The following is a 19875-nucleotide window of genomic DNA, read 5'->3' on the forward strand; positions in this document are numbered from 1 at the left end:
CTGTAATTACACTACCATTAAAATTTCTAAAAGGTTACCGAAAGATAAAGGCTGCTGTGAGCGCAACCAACACTTGATGTTTACATTTTGTCAGCTGGCCTTGCATAGATAAAAGTAAAAATGGCTTTATTACGTTTACCTTTCATCGCCAATCACAAACAACGAAACGATAATGATAATTCTTGTTTGTATAATATGACTGATTTGTTCTAAAGCTATTTACCACCAGATTAATGGTGAATTTTTAATGAAAAATTATTATGTTGTTATCCTAAATGCTATTACTACCATAAGGACGCTACCATTAAAATTTCTGAAAGGTTACCAAAAGACGAAGGTTGCTGTGATAGCAACCAAAACCCGATGTTTACATTTTGTCAGCTGGCCTCGCATAGATAAAAGATTTTATTGATATGGACTTATTCCTCGAACAGGCTATTTATTATGAAACTATGCCAACAATATACATGGTAAAAATGGTTTTATTACGTTTACGTTTCATTGCCAATCACAAATAACATGATAATGTACGATAATTATCGTTCGTATGACTGAATTGTTCTAGTTATTTACCACCAAAATGATGAATTATTAATGAAAAATGAATAGTGTATTATGTTATCCTAAATTTTATTACAATCATAATTACACTATCATTAAAATTTTCCCTAAATTTTATTACAACCATAATTACACTATCATTAAAATTTTTACTAAATTTTATTACAACCATAATTACACTATCATTAAAATTTTTGAGAGGTTACCAAAAGATAAAGGTTGCTGTGAGTGCAACGATAACACGATGTTTGCATTTTGTCAGCTGGCCTCACATAGATAAAACTTGATTTCATTGATATGGAATTATTCCTCAAATAGGCTATTTATTATGAAGATATGCCAATAATATATAAGGTAAAAATGGTTTTATTACCTTTATTATCAGTTTATTTCATAAAGTGAATCTTTTCTTATGTCAGTGGTTATCGCACCTAGGCCAAGGCTAGCCTACTGATAAACATCACTTGGAACATGAAATAAACAATGCTTCACTTCAATGGGACAACCAATCCCCCCTTATTAGTCCACTTAAGCAAGGTTTCACTGTACTATGACGTGCACATTTTCTAATAAAAATATACTAGCACAACGCTGTATACTACTGATGAAGCTAATACCTTGACAATTCTAAAACAAGCTACTGTTATAAAGCTAAATTATTGAGAAACCCATTAGAAATTACCATATTTCCCTTGTACTGAGTTATTTTTTCTTCTTGAAAGCAGTCTCAGAAATTTGCCTTGCATCCTCGAGGACAAAGGTTACATTTTTCATAGGCTAATCCTAACCTCTGAGGAAGGTTACCTTTGCTAGACAGTAACCAAACCTCAAAAGTATAACAAAAACTACCTGTAATCTCACTCCAGTATGACTTTCATAAATCATAAATGTTCATGTGCTACTTCTAAAACTGGTAACAATATGCAAAATATTGCCAAGTTTTGAAGATGAAAACGTTTTTCATATTTGCAATATCTACTGCATGGAGTTTAACGTTATTCTATCTGGGATATATTTATATGGTGTTTTTGCGTTCAGTGCAATAAAATATTTTGTATTTATATTTCATATAGTGGTGTTTAATTTTCCTTGCGGCATAAACCTACATTTATTACTATCAAAATCTTCCAATACTGCACAGCTGTAAACCTAGAAAACTTATGAAACAGCTCAGCAGTTTATATAAACATTACTTTGAAAACTGTTCAAAATTTTTCCAGTTTGCTGGTATGTCAGTGTGAGAAACATTAATTTTAAATATTAAAAGCAATGAACTTGAAAAATCTTACTAGTATTTTTATAGGATATACTAAAACACAACAATAACCAATATAGTGTACCAGCCACTGCCACGCTACTGCAACGAATTGAAACAGTTTAATGCGCACAACACAATACATTAAGCTGTGACCTTGTGAATGTGGTGCAACTGCATTTTTATGTTTGTCCTAAAAATTCTGTTGGTCAAAACTGGGGGGTGTCTTCAATGCTGGGAAATCCAGTATAAGCTATTTTATGCATTTAATATTGACAAACACAAGTACTGAATATAAATATCCAAAAACAAACTTTAAAAAAGGAGCAAGGCAACTATTATACTTATCCAACATACAGTGTTTGCAAATAAAATGTATTTTAATTACTATTAATTTTAAAAAGAAACAAAACTGTATCAAAGCATATGGCAACTAAGGAAGAGATAAAATTTATATATATAAAAAATCTGAGTAAACAAACAACAGGAAGACATGTAAATCAATGTAAATTACTTTATTTCGCTCTTTACTTCTAAACAAACATTAAAAAATTAATCTTGAAAATAATAAAATATAAGAAACTATGATACATTTTTCTGTACATGCTTTTACCAGGTTATATATCAATTACCAGGCATGTTTTAACATCATGAGAAATGGTTGTGTGGCAAAAAAAATTTTTTTTTTTTTTTTTTTTTTGCAAAACATGTTCAGCAGAAAACCTCCAACCAACAGTTTTCAAATAATGGGACTCACAAAATTGCCAACCAACTTCAAATACAAATGCCAATAGCTGAAATGGTACAACTACCTCCATCTAAGATGACAACCAAAGCCCCCAAAAGACATTCAGAACCAAGTTCAGAAATTTCCAACCAACCAAAAGGAACAATATCTTGCCACTGAACTGCACTCGACTCTAACCATCAGCAACTTTGAAAAGCAAGATTAGAACTGAAAAAACACCATAACACCAATACCTCAACAACTTTCACGTCAAAGGCATTGAAATATCAACATCATGGTGAATTACCAGTTATTCTAATCACAACAACATGTACTTCATGGACAGATTGCTACAAATATATCACATGGGTTACTAACAACAGAAATAAAAGACAACCACACAAACTTTTACCTCATGTTAAAACATTACATAATGAATTGGGAAAAAAAAAATGCAAAATGATACTTTTCATTTAAGAAAATTTAGGATTAGGAAACAATGGAAATTTCTCTTACCTTTGACTTGGTGTTGTGGCTGTGCTGGAGGAGGTACATAAGATGATGCAGGAGGGGAATAATAAACAGTTGCATCATTGGAATCTTCATTTTCAGAAGAATCAAACATCTGAGGTGATCCAACACTTGAGGAACTATTTGAAAGAATATCAGTTTCACCATCTGATGATGACAATCTTTCTGCTCTTCTTCTCATGACAGCTTCCATGGCTGGTGTGAACTCAGATGGTATATCTTCGTATGTAGGACTACTTCTACTGCTGTAACAAGTACTGAAAACAAAAATACAAATCAAAACTTTTATCAATCACATTAACCCGTTTCATTCACAACCCTGTATTGATGCAGTTAGTGACAGACAACTTGCAATTTCAACATGAAAGCTATACAGATAATATGGCAATTACTAATCTACACCTGTAATATTATGATTGTTTTGATATGCTACCATCTTAGATGCAGTAAATTTTTAAATAAACCACCTAATTTGAATGTCAAAGTGTAAAGTACATGATAGTTTAGGTTATGTACTATGTGAGATAGTACATCTAAATATTCAAGTGCAGAATATAATATAGGGACTTTGTTACCTCTCAAAAAGCATCTTAAAATTAGGTGCTATTGTATTTACCATTTTCATTTATTCAAGTACCCATTGAAAACACTAACTTTCAAATCCCTTCTTGTACATACCTGTGATGTCTGTGTCGTTTTTGGCATACAGGTGGTGACGCACTTTTTTCTCTTATTTTGTTCATAATTTCTATCATTTGAGGAGTAGGATTGTCCAGCGAGGTATCTTTAATAACAAGTCTTTTTGGTCGTTGGTTTTGTTTCCGTGCTTCCATTTTCATAACCTCTTTTTCAATCATTAGTTCCTCTGTGTCCATATATGCAAATTCAGGTTGACTAGGCTTGCTCAAACTTATGCCAATGAGGGAATCTCGTGGACATGTTCTAGTGTGCACTCTGTAGATATTGGTGATAAAAATTTTGAATAAATGCTGGGAAGATAACAAACAAGTTATCTCAGTGTTACTTGGAGAAAATGCAACCAACTTTTTTTGGGGTTTCTCCTTATAAAGTATTCTCAAAACTGCCAACTGGATTTCAACAATCATGCAATTTATAACAACACTATCAAATACTCAACATACGAAGCAATAGCTTACAACTGCCAAAAATTTTTTCTTAAATCTTTATACTAAACAAATAATTACCATAGACTGGTAAGATCTATTTTCAAGCCAAGTAACTGCAGAATGCAGTAATTACAATAACTTTTTTTGGTAGGAAAACCTGTTCTGTACACCTACCTGTTATTTCTAGGTCTACAAGGGGACATATGTGATGTTCTCATCATCTTCTTAGGGGTATACTCTGCAATGTTTTCCTCCTCTTCGGAGCGCCTTTTAGTAGATTTCTGGAAGTAAAATTTCCATGGGGGTTAGCAAAACTTCCCTTGTAACTTTTACATAAGGAAAACTGTGAAACCTATGATGGAACAATTCATTTGTTACAAACTGAAACAAAACATGGGTTATGCTAACACCCATGAAAATTGTAACCTCCTATATAGGTATCAAAAAATAAAAAATAAAAAATGCTGACAATTAACTTTATTGGTAGTAAAGTTGCTACAATTAAAACAGAAATCTTTGTATCCAAAAATAATCAAGAGCCTTGAAAGCACCTCTTCATACTCATGGAATGAAAATATACCAACAAAATGGCACAAAGAACACATTATCAAAAGGTTTAATCCAGTTAAATTTAATAAGCATATACAATAAAAACAAAAATTGTACAAAATGCTAGCTCAAATACGTGTTTAATACAAAACTCGTAAAGTAACGCCACTTACGTTAGTATCTAGGCACTGGCATTAACATAAAAATGCAAGTGTACCAAAATTACATGGATCAAAGCTTGAAAATTTGTTTCTCTTATGTGACTGAACTGGCATTAGAAAATGCCCAAGTTAAGCAAACATAACCATCTACCCCTAGATGAGATTACCATTAACTTGAGGTGTTACTTCTGCAGTAACTAGTATCATCTGTACTTGTAGAAATCTATGTTTTTTTTTTCATTAGAGCTATCATCTGAGGAGTAGGATTACCAACAGGAATTCCCTTATATGTTTTGGGGGGACTCTCCTCCATTACCTCTTCTGCTGGTTTAGCTTGCCCCCTTTTTCCCCTAACCCTTCCCTTGGGTAAATTGGCACTATTTTGTTGATTCTCTTCATTGTTTTTTCTTCCAACAACAGGGTTTCTATTTTTTGAACCTGTTCGCCTCTGCTTTGGTAAGCTACTCTGCACATCTTCATCTTCCTCGGACATATATTCACCACTATCCCGCTTGCTTACCTTACGGTCCAGGCGAGACTTGGGTTTTCTAGATGTTGGCACAGGAGTCGCTGACATAAACACTAATTTACCGTCGTCTCTGTAACCCCGTGCTTTCAACCCATTGCGCAATATGCAGCGGCATTTCTCATAATCTGGCTTTTCATCGAAGGCCAAATTAACTACATATTCTAAATATTCTTGAAGACCTGCATGAACATAAAGATGATAAGTACTTGTATACTCACATGAAATCCCTTAAATATTATTACTTATACTGTACATACTATACTAACTTGAAGCTTTATATTGATAATGTAGGCAATAAATAACAAATGTTTGATTATATAACCACATGGCTTATTATTTACCTTGTGGCTTGGTATCTGGGAAACACTTGTCCATAAATGAAGAGATGTCTTCCATAAAACCTCTTTTCTGTGCAGCTACATAGTTACAATCCTGAAGATTATCCTCCCAAGGTAGGCGAGAACAAAGCCATTGAGTCATGTTATAACCCAAGATCTCCAAATCCCCTCGACGAGAGTGAGCTACAAAGAAAAACGCAACAATGATTTTTGAAATATATAAATTTCCCTCAAGCAGAACGAGCTAAAACTATACAGCCAAAGCAACCAACCACTGCAATACTGCTTACTATATCTCCAGTTTACTTTACATACATGTTAGAAGAAAATGCAACTCACCACCAATATGGGCATCACGAGATGTAAATTCTATAGTACCATCATGAGCTTTGCGCTGGTCATACTTGTATTCTTTGTGCTTGCCGTCATTAGCATAACGACATGCTAAACCAAAGTCCACGAGGTAAACTTGATTTTGGGTACCAGGCTGATAGCCAACCAACAAGTTGGAAGCCTTTATATCTGCATGAATGTACTCTTTACTATGTATGTATTCCAGTACATCCAACTGAAATAGAAAATAAAAAATTAAATATAGTGGGACTACAAAAAACCACTTTTATTTTTTCCTCTCAGTTAAATTCTAAATTCTTATTTTTGGTCCAATTCTTTGTCGGAAACAACCACAAACAAATAGCTTTATGGTTAAAAAAACTTACAATTTGAATTCCAACTTGATAGACAGTTTTGAATGAAAACCTCTTGCTATGTTGCTCCAGGATCTTCTGTAAGTCACTGCCAAAGCGTTCCATCACCATAAAACGATAACGCTGACCTTTGAATTCAAAAGACCCTGAGCCTAAATATTTGGGCATTCCCAATGCTTTAAGCTTCTTCTCTTTCTTCCAGGCCTCTATGTGTTCTGGTCTTGCAACTCTCATGTAACAATGCATTTCAGCAAACAATGGACCATTAGTATGTGGCTCAACTTTGATAACATAGTCAGCCTCATTACCCACAGGATTGACAGTGTCCTTTGAAGCCAAGTAGATTTCACCAAAACCTCCTACACCTGTTAAAAAAATACATATATAAAATAAAATTAGTATAGTACTTAATTTTCATGTTTAACCCTAAACATGAACCTCCCAGCAAATTCCACTGCAGCATAGTGTACTTCCATAATTTAATTACTGTAGAGTGACAGCCATGAACAATGCAAGAAATATTAACTCACCTATACTGCACCCAATTTTCCACTGTTGTTTTGCAACGTCTGTAACAACCACCCCGGGGGTGATTGGATCTGGGAGTTTGAAACCATTGGCAGCCACCCGTTTCTTGGGTGCTCCTTTGGACCCACTTTTGTTGCCTGTGCCAGCCTTGCGTGGAGCCATGACTGCTTGGGCTAAGTTAAGTAGATGTCCAGCACGGAAGAACTCCTTCCCACCTCGTTTAGTTTAGTAGCACCAAGTCTCTCTCACTTGCTCTCTCTCAGATCTTCAACAAGAAGGAAAAAACTTACATTAACACTGACAGAAAATACTACTAGTACAACTACAAACCTGGATGACCTTACATAACACTGAAATGAATAATCCAATGTTAATTAAGGTAATTAAATACTGAAGAAAAGCAGATTACATATGTTACAAAGTGCAAAATCTTCGCGAATGGCCTTTTATCCAATAAATACTTGCTCTTACATGACAATGAAATGAATAATCCAATGTTAACTAAGCTAATTAAATACTGAAAAACAAATGGCAATTATTACAATACATTCCTCTCTTTTTTTGCAGGCATTCAACTAAACGGAAACTAATAATATCCCAAAAATTAAAACATAGTATAATGCAACTCGGGCATACAACATATTATGCTTTGCTGATAAATACAATTGACCCTTGGTATTAGTGGGGGATGTGTACAACCCCACCCCCCGCCCCCAGCTAAAATCCAAGAATATTTGACACCCATCTAAAAATTCTTATAACTGCCTATTTTGATCATTCAAAACTCTTAAAATACTTATATTTGAGTATTTTAATAGTTTTATCACAAAAAAATGCATTGTCATGAAAATACAGTATATAATTAATATTTCTTTATAAAAAATAACGCAAATAGGCGAATTTTCCGTGAATTATGTGTATGTACGTTCCACACAAAAATCCTTGAATGGGTAAAGCCATGAATCTGGAACTGCAAGTAGGACGGGATCCACCGTGTAATATTTTACTTTGTTTATTGGTGATAAAATCCTACCAATAAAATACACAACTGGCATTACAGTACAGCATATTGTTATCTATTAAGAAGCAAAAATTTTTATAGGAAAATTAAGATTTCTCAAGAATTTTTTAAAGCAAAAACATCCACCGAATATTTAACATAAAGCATAACCTTTTCATAAATTAGACAAGTTTCAAAGGTAAACGTATCTGATTTTCCTTCAAGATTTTTATCTTTTCCATATTTCATTAATTTTTATGCAGACCAGTACTTATAGAACCAATTACAAATCATATCTATCATCTTACACCCCATTCTTATTCTGAAAGCACTTAAAATCTGTCAATGGTGTATAAAATAACACATGTGAGCCATCATTTACTTAACATAAATATCAATTACCATAATATACCAATAAATAATGTTTGGATCTGATTGTGTTTTAGAATAACTCAAACCTTCTGTGACTGGCAATCACATTACCTCTATAAGGCAAGCCTGATGTTGCATGGCCATGCCATAATTATTGCCAAACCAAAATGGCAATGAACATAATGTACATTTCAGAAGTTGCCACTTCTACCTGATTTGATTTGTAAAACCTTGACCTATGGTGGGACATTGTGTAGATGTGGGGGAAACATTGCCACATCATCCTTATACCAGGTCAGACAGGGTAAACAGCTTGACACTACTGTTCTATGCCTAACTGTGAAAAAACAAAAATGAGCAAAAGAACTGAAACTCGATGACAAGTAACGGATGAGTTAGTTTAAATTTTTTTTTTTTTTTTCAGCAAATGAAGAATATTCAGACCAGACTCACTGATGAAAATATATGACACATTGCACACACACACACACACACAAAAACCTATTATTGGGCCCTCAAGTGATGGTAGATTGAAAATTAAGTTGGCCTTGTCCCAGAAAAGTCTCTTCTGGTCAGCCTGTGGGAGGGATAAGCAGGATTTTATGATTGGAATAAAAGAACCCCAAATTGTGAGGTGCAGATTAACTGCAGTCCAATTATAAGTCAGGAAGAAGTTTGGCAAAATAGCTTTGACAGCCATGTTCATAGTCATTTTGGTTTGACTGTAAGAACCTGCCCTTGCAGTCATGAATATTGTCTTAAATGAAATTCTTAGCTTGCCAAATTAATTTGCTTTACCACTAGTTTATACACATTCTTTACTATCATGGCAACTCCTAAGGAATCTACAAGTCTTTCACAGGACTTGTGAACAAACTGATTAGCCTACTCTATTCTCATGAAAGTCAAGGGCACTATCAACTGATCCACCCAGGTCAAAAGAAGATGGACCTTAAGTACTTTCACAGTAGTGTATCCGAGGATTTACCTCAACAGGCTGCACACCTTGCATACCAGCAGCTTCATCCTTACCTTCCTGAACCAACAGTGACTCAATCGATGGAATTTTAATTGAATTACCCCTTTTGAGTGATTGTGTTAATTCTCTTAAAGTACAGTGGTTTATGTAATGGCTGGTGTTGGGGAACTTTTCTTCAGAGGTTCATTGCTGACCGTAGTTTCAAGCAAGAATGTGTAAATCCATGATCTTAGTATTTTCTGTAGCATTATTCCCATTTATGCAATTCTATCAACTTTACATACCATACAATGTGGTGTATGATCTGATTACAGTATACTGTATTTATTTCCCAGTAAAATCTATGCAAAGACCAAACACTACACCCAAGTCATATAAATATAATTGTTTCTTCAAGAAGGGGAAACAATATAACCACAACCATAACATTAAAATAACAGATTTCTAACATATATACTCACAGAAATGGCCTCCTGGGCATTGAGAAGTTGGTCACCTGACAAAAACAAGCTTTGGGCTAAATATAAGTGACCAAAATATACTGTAATTTGAGTAGAAATTATACCTTGTGGTGGTGGAAATAAATCAAAACAACTGCAAGAACAAAAACACCAAAGAGGCAAAGTGCCTTAACACACTTTGGGGAGACAAAAGGAGCAACCTAATCATTGAGAACATTACACCAGAAGGGGGCAAATCAGGCCCAAGCTTTAGCAAATGCTGCGCAACATTCTTTTGAAAGGCAATTAAGCATAGGGTAATTTAAACGCTAAAACCCTCCATAATTAGTTAGAAATAACTTGAAGAAAGTCTACACAGGATAAGGTTAAATTACCATGACTTTGCACCACATCTGAAGCCCAAATTCGTATCCAGAAAACAAATACACATCTTCAACTCAAGAAGAATATATATATATATATATATATATATATATATATATATATATATATATATATATATATATATATATATATATATATATATATATTGGCTCGACTAACTGATTGGTGAAAAATTAACATTTAGAATATTAAATGCCCTAATGGTTATATGGCTAGTCCGCTACATAAGTAAGTTGAAACACTTTCTAAGCAAACCTAGACCAGGCCTACCTCAGGAAATAAGACCTAGGGTAAATGTCCACATTTTTAATTCTAAGCTAACGTAAAAGTCGTGAAAAATGGGTGGAAACTATAACAGCCAAAACAAGTGAAACTTCCGCCATAACCCAGCCTAGGTAAAACCATAGACTAAGTTCATTGATCTCCCTTAGCCTAAGTGCGAGTAGAACAACTTTTGTTATGCTGCCCACATCATTAAATCTGTCTTACAATATGCACATTAAAAAATTAAACGCAAATTAACCACATGCAAACGTCGAATGCACATGAGATCGGTTACGTGACAAGAGCGATTTTGAAAAAATATGCAAGCCCTGGGATTGGCCTTGGCTGAGCGACTGCTGGCCACCATAAGTACGGTACACTAGATGTGGCAGCGCCGCAACATATGATGATCTATTTCCATGTATTTTCCCTTGTTCGGGAATAAAATTTGCTTACCAAACACAACTAATGAAAATAAACTGTGCCGATATCACTTATGAATGCACCGAAATGTGGGAAATGAAGCACAGCACTTGAGTTTCAAATTGAAGAGAAACCAGGACGTTATCATGCAGGCATCGGCATCTGCCTCGACCTGCGTCCACAAGACGCCTCCTTCAATAACACTTTTCACCAACATTTCACTACTAAAATTAGAGAATTTCACTGCAAAACCCTTCTTCGGCACTTACTTTTACTTATAGTAGTGTCAAAGGCGTCATATCACTCCTAGAATATAAAAGTTTTTGTCTCAAAGACGACACCATCCCTCCCAACGTACCCTCCACAACAATGGCGGGAACGACTGAGCATCGGTTTGCGCACAAGCTCCGCCTACCTTCTCCTCTATATCCTATAAATGTCCGATTTTCATCACTTTGCTGCCTTACTGCGCGCAGGAACGACAAATTCAAGAGCGTGAACAATGTTATGAAATAAAAGCACGTGCAACAACATGATCCAACAAACCGATACACGAGATATTTGCGAGGATTAATTTTTGCCTAATGTGGGCACAGTCTTTTCAGCAGCATTCTACTGCAGAGAAAACCGCAATTTTTAGGGTAAAGTTAGCCAGTACGATTGAGCATCCGCTGTGTTCATAACATCGAGTGCTACTATGAAATTTAATCCTTATAAATTTAAGGTCTCCTTTAGTTTTTTTTTCAAATTGACTAGCCTAACCGTTTATCTGCGGTTATTTCCGTGACCAATTCCTTTTCTTCAAAGCTGTTTACACACTCGCACACAATTATAATATGCTCTGCCGTCGTCCGTTCGGTGAAACTAATATAGTTAAATCTGGGGGAAAAAATAGTCTGGGTGACTACAGTCTACAGGCGTCCCTTGAAGATTCATGGAGGGCGTGAGCCCAGCGACCCTTTCTTGAAATTTCACATGCAACACCTTAAGCCATCCGATGTACTATAATATCGTGGTCGTTAACTTTATCGCTACCAAGTAATAAAGGAAGGATGGGGGCCGCCGGATGAGCATGCTCCTTTTAAAGACCACTGTGCCTTGAATAATACGCATGGCTCGGGGACAACGTTAAAACACCTTTTGGTGCCACCCCGCTAGCGGTATTGTGTGTGCTTGTGTACGTTATTTCTGGAAACAATAGCATCTGAAATTTCTCGCCATGGTACAGAGGTGGAAATACCTAATGGAACATTTCCCGTGTTGCTATGTATAAGGACGTGACAGCTTTGGGATGGCTTCTGAAATTGTTAAGATAAGCAAATTTTTGTTTAGATGAGGCTTCGTCATCGGCGTGAGTAACTTCTCTCCTTCTGGGCCAGCTTACAAGTTATGACTCAATTACTTGTCAGGTTATTCGTTTAGATTCAATTACAGGATGGACAATTTTCTCAATGCTTCTTAATTATCAAACCCACCTTTCCTATAAATAAGAAACCTGAGGTTATTTCTTTTACGACGTTTCTTTTCTTCTTAAACGAGTGCTTAGATGTTAATACCTACCTGCCGGAAAGGCGAGTGGCAATCCTGCGAGTACAATACAACCTACCATGTTCTGACATTTTCATAATCGCTGACGACCCTAACACACAACTTATAAATACGTACTATTCATAATGATAAAGGAGATGTTTGCAGATCCAATAAAAACCCTCAATAAAATGCCCATCAATTAATGAAGAAAGTTGAAAGACATCAATCAGGTACCAACGTTTCCAGTCATAAATATATAATATAAAGCTATACGGTAGCCCGTGTGGATTCGGACATTTCTAAATTACACAATGATTTCTTTACCTGCAGATTCGTGTAGTTTATCTTATCTGCGAGGACCAGGATATTACTCGCTGGAGTCAGTGAAAGCATCGATGTTACACCTGAGCTAAGAGACGAATGCAAGATCCCAGATCGTGTTAGAATTACGTCAGGTATTTGGGTCGCTGAAATGATTGCCAGGAGTTTGCCAAACTTTACTCAAATATGGTTACAAGGAGTTTTATAACTAAAAAAAATAGCAATAAAGAAGAGAGATTTAAAAAGTTAGAATTCATGAGAGAGAGAGAGAGAGAGAGAGAGAGAGAGAGAGAGAGAGAGAGAGAGAGAGAGAGAGAGAGAGAGAGAGAGGTTATTCACACTGGTCTTGCACAGTTGTTACAGGCCAACTACAATGCGGAAAGGGAAGGGGGACGGGGAGGGTTTAGGAGAATCCGATCCTCAACACGAATTGGAAAGTATGCACGATTCCTGGCCGCCATTTTGAGAGGACCACCTGTTTCGGTATAACGCGCATCATCTTTACATAATGGAAGCGATGAGAAATGTTCGGGTTAGTTCCCTTCCCTTCATATTGGTCAAAACACAGCTAAAATGCACTTCCCCTAACACACACACACACATAATATATATATATATATATATATATATATATATATATATATATATATATATATATATATATATAGGTTATATTATATAGTTTTGATCATACTATGAAGTCGGGTTTTGATCAAGTCTACTACATCCACCTCGTAGGACTAGATACGCCGTTGTTATTATTATTATTATTATTATTATTATGACCCAGAAGATGAAACCTATTCATACAGAACAAGCACACAGAAGCGACTAACTTGAAATTCAAGTTTCAAAAGAATACGATGTTCATTTGAAAAAAGTATCAGAAGGTAATACGAGTTAAGAGGTCAGTTAATAGAAGAGAAAAAATAATTTCATAAATAAATGAATAAATAAATAAATAAATAGATAAATAAATAGATAAAAATGTGAGTAAAATACAAGGAGAATTGTTCTAGGGCAGTAATGCATTGCATCTTCGCTTCAACTTTTGAGGTTCCAATTGCACAATATCCTAAGGAACACTCTTCTGCAGTTCAACTGTGTGAGGAATAAAGGACCTCTGGAATTGAGAAGTTCGACAGCGGGGCACATTTACTGCATACTGGTGTTGCTGTTCAACATATCCTGTCGCTCTCGGCAGGAAAAGAGGATCAGAGATAAATTATGAATGTGAAAGATCTGTTAAAAAACGACTTATGAAAAACAGACAAACAAGACCACTCATCGATAGTCCAAGTCAACAGAAACTTAATACCATGAACCACTATCTGAATGAGACAAGTATCTGGCAGAAGCAGACATCCACATCGGAGAACAGTATTCTTGCAAAAGGACAAATGACCGAAAACAGGTTACAATGATTTTATCACTTATAATTATATAAAGCCTTACGTCCATAAACCAACTTCGGTGCGGCATTTGCCGACACTTTTTATTAGATGTTTCTCAAATGTAAGATGTGCGTCCAAAGTCACACAGGTATAGTTAAACCTTCACACTCGTATTCCACGAGATCTACTAACAGCTGAATGACAAATTGTGGTTAAATCTTCCTATCTCAACTTTGGAATCTCCGTAGTTCTGACATTATGAAAGTTTTTCTTTGTTGAGCAGGCTGGCAATCTTTACATTATACCGTTGTTTAATTTGTCTTATTTGTTCTAACCAAGTTATTTCTAATTCATAGTTCATTCCTTATTCTTCAGCTTCCCTTATTAGAGCCCTTGGGCTCGGGACCTTTTACTTTTCCAACTGGGTTTGAACTTTAACAACAACAACAACAATAATAATAATAATAATAATAATAATAATAAAAATAATGACATTAGTCACCAAAATGTTGACAACTACGACTGCCCATTTGAAGAAAACACCTATGGTACATAGAGGTGTATGTGTTTGAATGTGTACATATAACTGTGATACCCACAATGCCCTCTAAGGCTTTGTAGTGACAAGGGTCACCAAGAAGTGTGAAGAGTTTGGGAAGTTGTGTGGGCATTGTGGTTATTACAATTACAAATGTATCTGGTGGAATGTTTTCCTTCAATTTTGAGTTAAGTATATCTTAGTTTAACCAGACAACTGAGCTGATTAACAGCTCTCCTAGGGCTGGCCCGAAGGATTAGGTTTATTTTACGTCGTTACGAACCAATTGGTTACCTAGCTACGGGACCTACAGCTTATTGTGGTATCCGAACCACATTATAGCGAGAAATGAATTTCTATCACCAGAAATAAATTCCTCCTATTCTTCATTGGCCGGTAGGGGATTCGAAATAATAGGGCTGAACATAGAGCAAATTCCACTTAATTCAGATTCTGAGACAAAAATGTTTGCTCATTGACCGTAACTTTTAATAAATAAACATAAACGGTCACTGCTAATGTTAGCCGGTTACAACGAGTTGGGAAGCAAGCGTGGACAGTGACACGTAGGCAAACATTACAAAAAAAAGAGATGAAGTCCAAGGGTTCAGTTATAAAAAAATCTGGATAATTAAAGTGGCGCTCTTTATTAGTAGGGAGTGTGAAAATGTGATTCTTACCTTCTGAGGTCTGTAAGGGCTCTGGATGATGACAACCTAATTTTGCAGACTGCGAATCGACTCAGCGCTAATGGCCTCGGCATATCAGGTGGCAGCTTGGTCCACCACCGGCAGGAGGAATTTCGCATTTAAATTAGGTTCGCGTGTCACGACGGGAAGATAGGCCTATCCTAATAAGAGTTCGATGACAACACTTTTACACTTGAGTTCAAATTACAGCCACCACCTGGCACTGTTAATCCGACGAGTTCAAACCACCACACTTCAAACACCAAGTCCCAGGCGACGAAAGTTTCAACAGGAACAACACCTTTCTGTCATGCACGGAGAGAAACGCACGAACGCAACCTTTACTCTAGTGAGGCTTGGGCTGTACTACGCATAGGAGCAGGACTCGCCAAGTTTTACAAGGGCGTTCGGCACTGAGAGGGGCCACCACAAGAGTAACCGTCTGGGGGACATAAACGAATACCCCCCATCCCGGCACCACCCTGGTATCCGAGCTTGGTAATAATGTTACTAAGGTGGAGAATATTTTACTAATGAAACAACGCACGAAAAAGCAAAATAATTTATTACTTTTGTCAATTTCAGTGATATTCAGTGCGATTAACATACAAAATCGTACACTTTCGAGTATTATAAGAGACATTAAGATGAAAGAGCTGGAGGTGTTCGGCACCTCAACCATGACGTCAATTACTGACTCGCGACCAATGAGAACGAAGGAGCGGACCGACATTTGGCGTTCCGTTCAACGGAGACCTTTGACTAGAATCTGGTGAGGTGTGAATAAGGAGGGAATGGGGGTTGCGGGGGGGGGGGATGGCAATGAACACAGGCTCTATTCGGTTGAACTTCGGGACGAAAACAAACTAGAGATCATCCTCACGGAAAGAATGATTTTTTCTCCTTCCCCACTTACCATCGTATGCTTTACTCAATATACGATTACGCTACAGAGCATTATTCAATATAATAATAGACAGAAGCAGCAATAACAGACGCTTTTGTTTTAACATTTAAGGCAATTACAATATATAATTACTTTTGTAGCTACAGGCTGACAGAGAGAGAGAGAGAGGTGGATGCTCATCGTTATGTAACAGCAGACCTCCGTGCTACCTACCAAGATGTAGGGGGAGAGGAAGAGAATCTTGAATGGACGGAAATTTATGGGGAGGAGAAGGGGGAGGGGGATTAAGAGGCAAAAAAAAAAAAAAAAAAAAAAAAAAAAAAAAAAAAAACACCTAGTGTTTCAATCAACTGTAGATTCGCAGAGGAGAGGAAAGTGAGAGAGGGAGTGGGGGAAGGGATTCCTTTATTATATAACACCTCATGTATGGGTAAAGGGGACACGGGTAGGGAGAACAGACCTACTGCTCATCTGTTAGCATCGAAACTTTTGAGTAGCAGTGCCTAAATGCTTACCGTTCGGATTATTATACACTAAGTATGAGTAAGTTCATGTTTGACTGTGCATAATCGATTTTGAAGCCACAAGTATACACAGGCTAACATATTGAATGTGCGCACTGTATGTATGTATGTATATATATATATATATATATATATATATATATATATATATATATATTATATAATATATATAAATACACACATACATATATATGAGTGTGTTTTATCTATTACATAACGGGTACTTACATGACGAATAGGAGGGGCAGACAGTCTGTTAAGTAGAAATTCAATCTTGCCCTCCTCCTCCCCCCCCAACCAAAATGGGAATTACATAACACCGTTCTTGCGTAACCAAAGATTTCCCATAGAGCTTGACACCCGAAGAAAAAAAAATTACGGAAGACTTATTGTTACTGTGTACCCAAACACTTGAATATTGATTGATTTTATAGGTAGTTACAAACAGGGCGGGGTTTATCATGGACAGACGTAATTAACGCAGAATGGTCTAAGGTCAGTGTATTGTCTACAACGGATTATCTATGGGTAAGTTAGTGAATTTTTCTCAGTGTTCTCTGAATTAAATTTAACTTCTGGAAGGAAGTGACAACAATAATATATAAATATATGTATATATACATACTGTATAATATATATATATATATATATATATATATATATATATATATATATATATATATATATATATTATATACAGTATGCACACACACACACACATATATATATATCTTAACCTCTCCACAACAATCGGCTCCTCCCCTGTAGTGAAACATTGCATCATGATTACATGATCACATGCCAAACCTAAGCTTCTTAATCGAACCGCATTCCACTCTATTAGTTGTGTATAGGGTGTGTGGAATGCATGGGACATGCCAACAGGGTGCGGGGTTTAAGATGTAGGTCCATGAAGCAGCATCCAGAATTGTGAGGTTGACAACTGAAATTATCTATCTATCTATATATAGACATAGATAGATAGATACAGGCAGAGTGCATACTTATACAAAGGGAGAGCGATATAAGATTAATCAATTATTAACTTAAACCAGAACATAGAAAGCAGTGTAATCAGAAAACTATTACATAATAACATCATACGCTTCCTGACAAAATGCACAAAAAATTAAATCACGAGAGAGAGAGAGAGAGAGAGAGAGAGAGAGAGAGAGAGAGAGAGAGAGAGAGAGAGATTCTACAATCATTTATCAAAATGGCGGATCATAACGATCTGATCTACGTGAGCATATAGCCCAATCACGTGAGGACAACTGTACCGTGGCGATACGTTACGTAAGAGCTGATCGTCCTCACGTGAATTACATAACAGTCGCCCGACCGAGAGAAGACACGAATAGCCCGGTCGGGTGAGCCGAACATAGCCGAGTGCCGGCTGGAGGGGAGGGGAGTGGTAATAGGGTGTTCCCCTAAAGAGTACCCGCCATCCACAATGAGGTAGGATTCACCGACACACCAGAGAGATCGATATAGCAGCTACAGGCGATTCACCTACTCCGGCCTCTAACAGACCTTACTTTGGTGTCATGGCTACGATTCCAGTGATAACATTCCTGAGGTTTATTCCTGATAGTTTTTTGCCATTTATTCTAAAAAGTATCCTGGAAATAACTGTTTTTCTTTAATAATATGGGCTACTCTCTGAATCTACAATTCCCTTCGCGTTTCGAGAGAAGAGCGAGTCAGATTCTCTGAAACCTTAAATGGCACTGCACGCGAGCACACGAAAGACTCACGCACCCATACAGTAAATGATTACACTTATGAATAACCCACACTATCAAGTTACATAAGGTTCAATTTCCACGTCAAAACTATTACTCATATCTTTATTAATACAGCTGAGAGAACTAGTAAGTTATCCTTTGCACTCAGATCTTTCCAGACAGTACCGTCTACCACGCAGTACTACTGTAGATATGCAGTTAATTCTAGAAAAAACTTGCCTTTTATTCTATGAGGTTCAACGCCACATAGATTTCTAAAAGTTTTATTGCTTTCGTGAAAAAAAAAGCTGCTGAATCGTTGGAAATAATAAAAATGAAAAAAATTGGTGCAAACGCTTTAATGTTGAGCAGGTCGACATGAGTCTCATACCATAGTTTATATCTTATTTGTCTTACTTGTTTTACTTTGTTATTTACTTTTTTTGGGGGGAGGGGGTTATTCCTATTTCATGATTTATTGTTTACTTCTCACTTACATTTCTGAACTGGGCTGCTTTCCCTACTGGGACCCTTGGGCTAGTATTTTGCTTTTCCAACCAGGGATGTAGCCTGACTTGTTATATAATAAAAAATCTAAAATTAACAGAATTTTCATAAAATTTACGGATGGTATACAGAAGAAAACTTTAAATGGTTTCAGTTTATTAAATAAACTGGCTAATACGAATACTAAGCCAAAATGAGACTGAATGAACATTCAGTTATTTTATACTTAATGTTAATAATAGATTTTCTATATCTCATTTGGATTTCTATATCTCATTTATAATATATATATATATATATATATATATATATATATATATATATATATATATATATATATATATATATATATATATATTCGTTCGAGCCAAAGGTTAAAAATGGTAATCACATTATCTTTGAGAATATACAGGTTATTCTTGAAATATTAACTTTATTAGTATTATTTCCAGAGACACAAAGAATTTCACGTGAATCTTAAATTTAATAGTCTTGTTCAATTTCAATTACATATTTCGATTTTTAAATTTATATTTATTTAGACAAATTACTAAGTCAGGTACAAGGCTGTAATCAAAGACACACACACAAACATATGTAATATATATATATATATATATATATATATATATATATATATATATATAAAGACAAAATCCACGAAGGAAAGAGAAACAATGGAGTGCTGCAAGGCCTTTCGACTTACACTAGTCCTGTACTCTGCTAAGTAAAGGATCAGTGTAAGTCGAAAGGCCTTGCAGGACTCCATTGTTTCTCTTTCCTTCGTGGATTTTGTCTTTATTTATAAATTCATCACGTTCCGTATTTTCGTGATTCAGGTA

General features: G+C 35.9%; 1 protein-coding gene across 8 annotated transcripts in view; it reads right to left on the bottom strand.

The window, feature by feature from the left end:
• LOC136839251 (serine/threonine-protein kinase VRK1-like) overlaps window positions 1-19875 on the bottom strand; it is a 172604-nt gene that overhangs the window by 4512 nt on the left and 148217 nt on the right. For 2 of the 8 annotated variants that reach the window (XM_067105025.1, XM_067105028.1), the window contains exons 1-9: window positions 15360-15733; window positions 7016-7278; window positions 6498-6850; window positions 6118-6346; window positions 5782-5961; window positions 5432-5619; window positions 4376-4482; window positions 3753-4028; window positions 3060-3331 (exon numbers count right to left, since the gene is read on the bottom strand). In XM_067105025.1, coding sequence (XP_066961126.1) covers window positions 3060-3331; window positions 3753-4028; window positions 4376-4482; window positions 5432-5619; window positions 5782-5961; window positions 6118-6346; window positions 6498-6850; window positions 7016-7175 — 1765 coding nt within the window. In that variant the 5' untranslated portion in view covers window positions 7176-7278; window positions 15360-15733. Of the gene's footprint in view, window positions 1-3059; window positions 3332-3752; window positions 4029-4375; window positions 4483-5431; window positions 5620-5781; window positions 5962-6117; window positions 6347-6497; window positions 6851-7015; window positions 7279-10929; window positions 11094-11165; window positions 11324-15359; window positions 15734-19875 lie in introns of those variants that run through there. The other 6 variants (XM_067105022.1, XM_067105027.1, XM_067105023.1 and 3 more) reach the window with 4 other exon arrangements.

This window comes from Macrobrachium rosenbergii, chromosome 6 (assembly GCF_040412425.1).
Source record: "Macrobrachium rosenbergii isolate ZJJX-2024 chromosome 6, ASM4041242v1, whole genome shotgun sequence".
In the NCBI taxonomy this organism is placed as follows: domain Eukaryota; kingdom Metazoa; phylum Arthropoda; class Malacostraca; order Decapoda; family Palaemonidae; genus Macrobrachium; species Macrobrachium rosenbergii.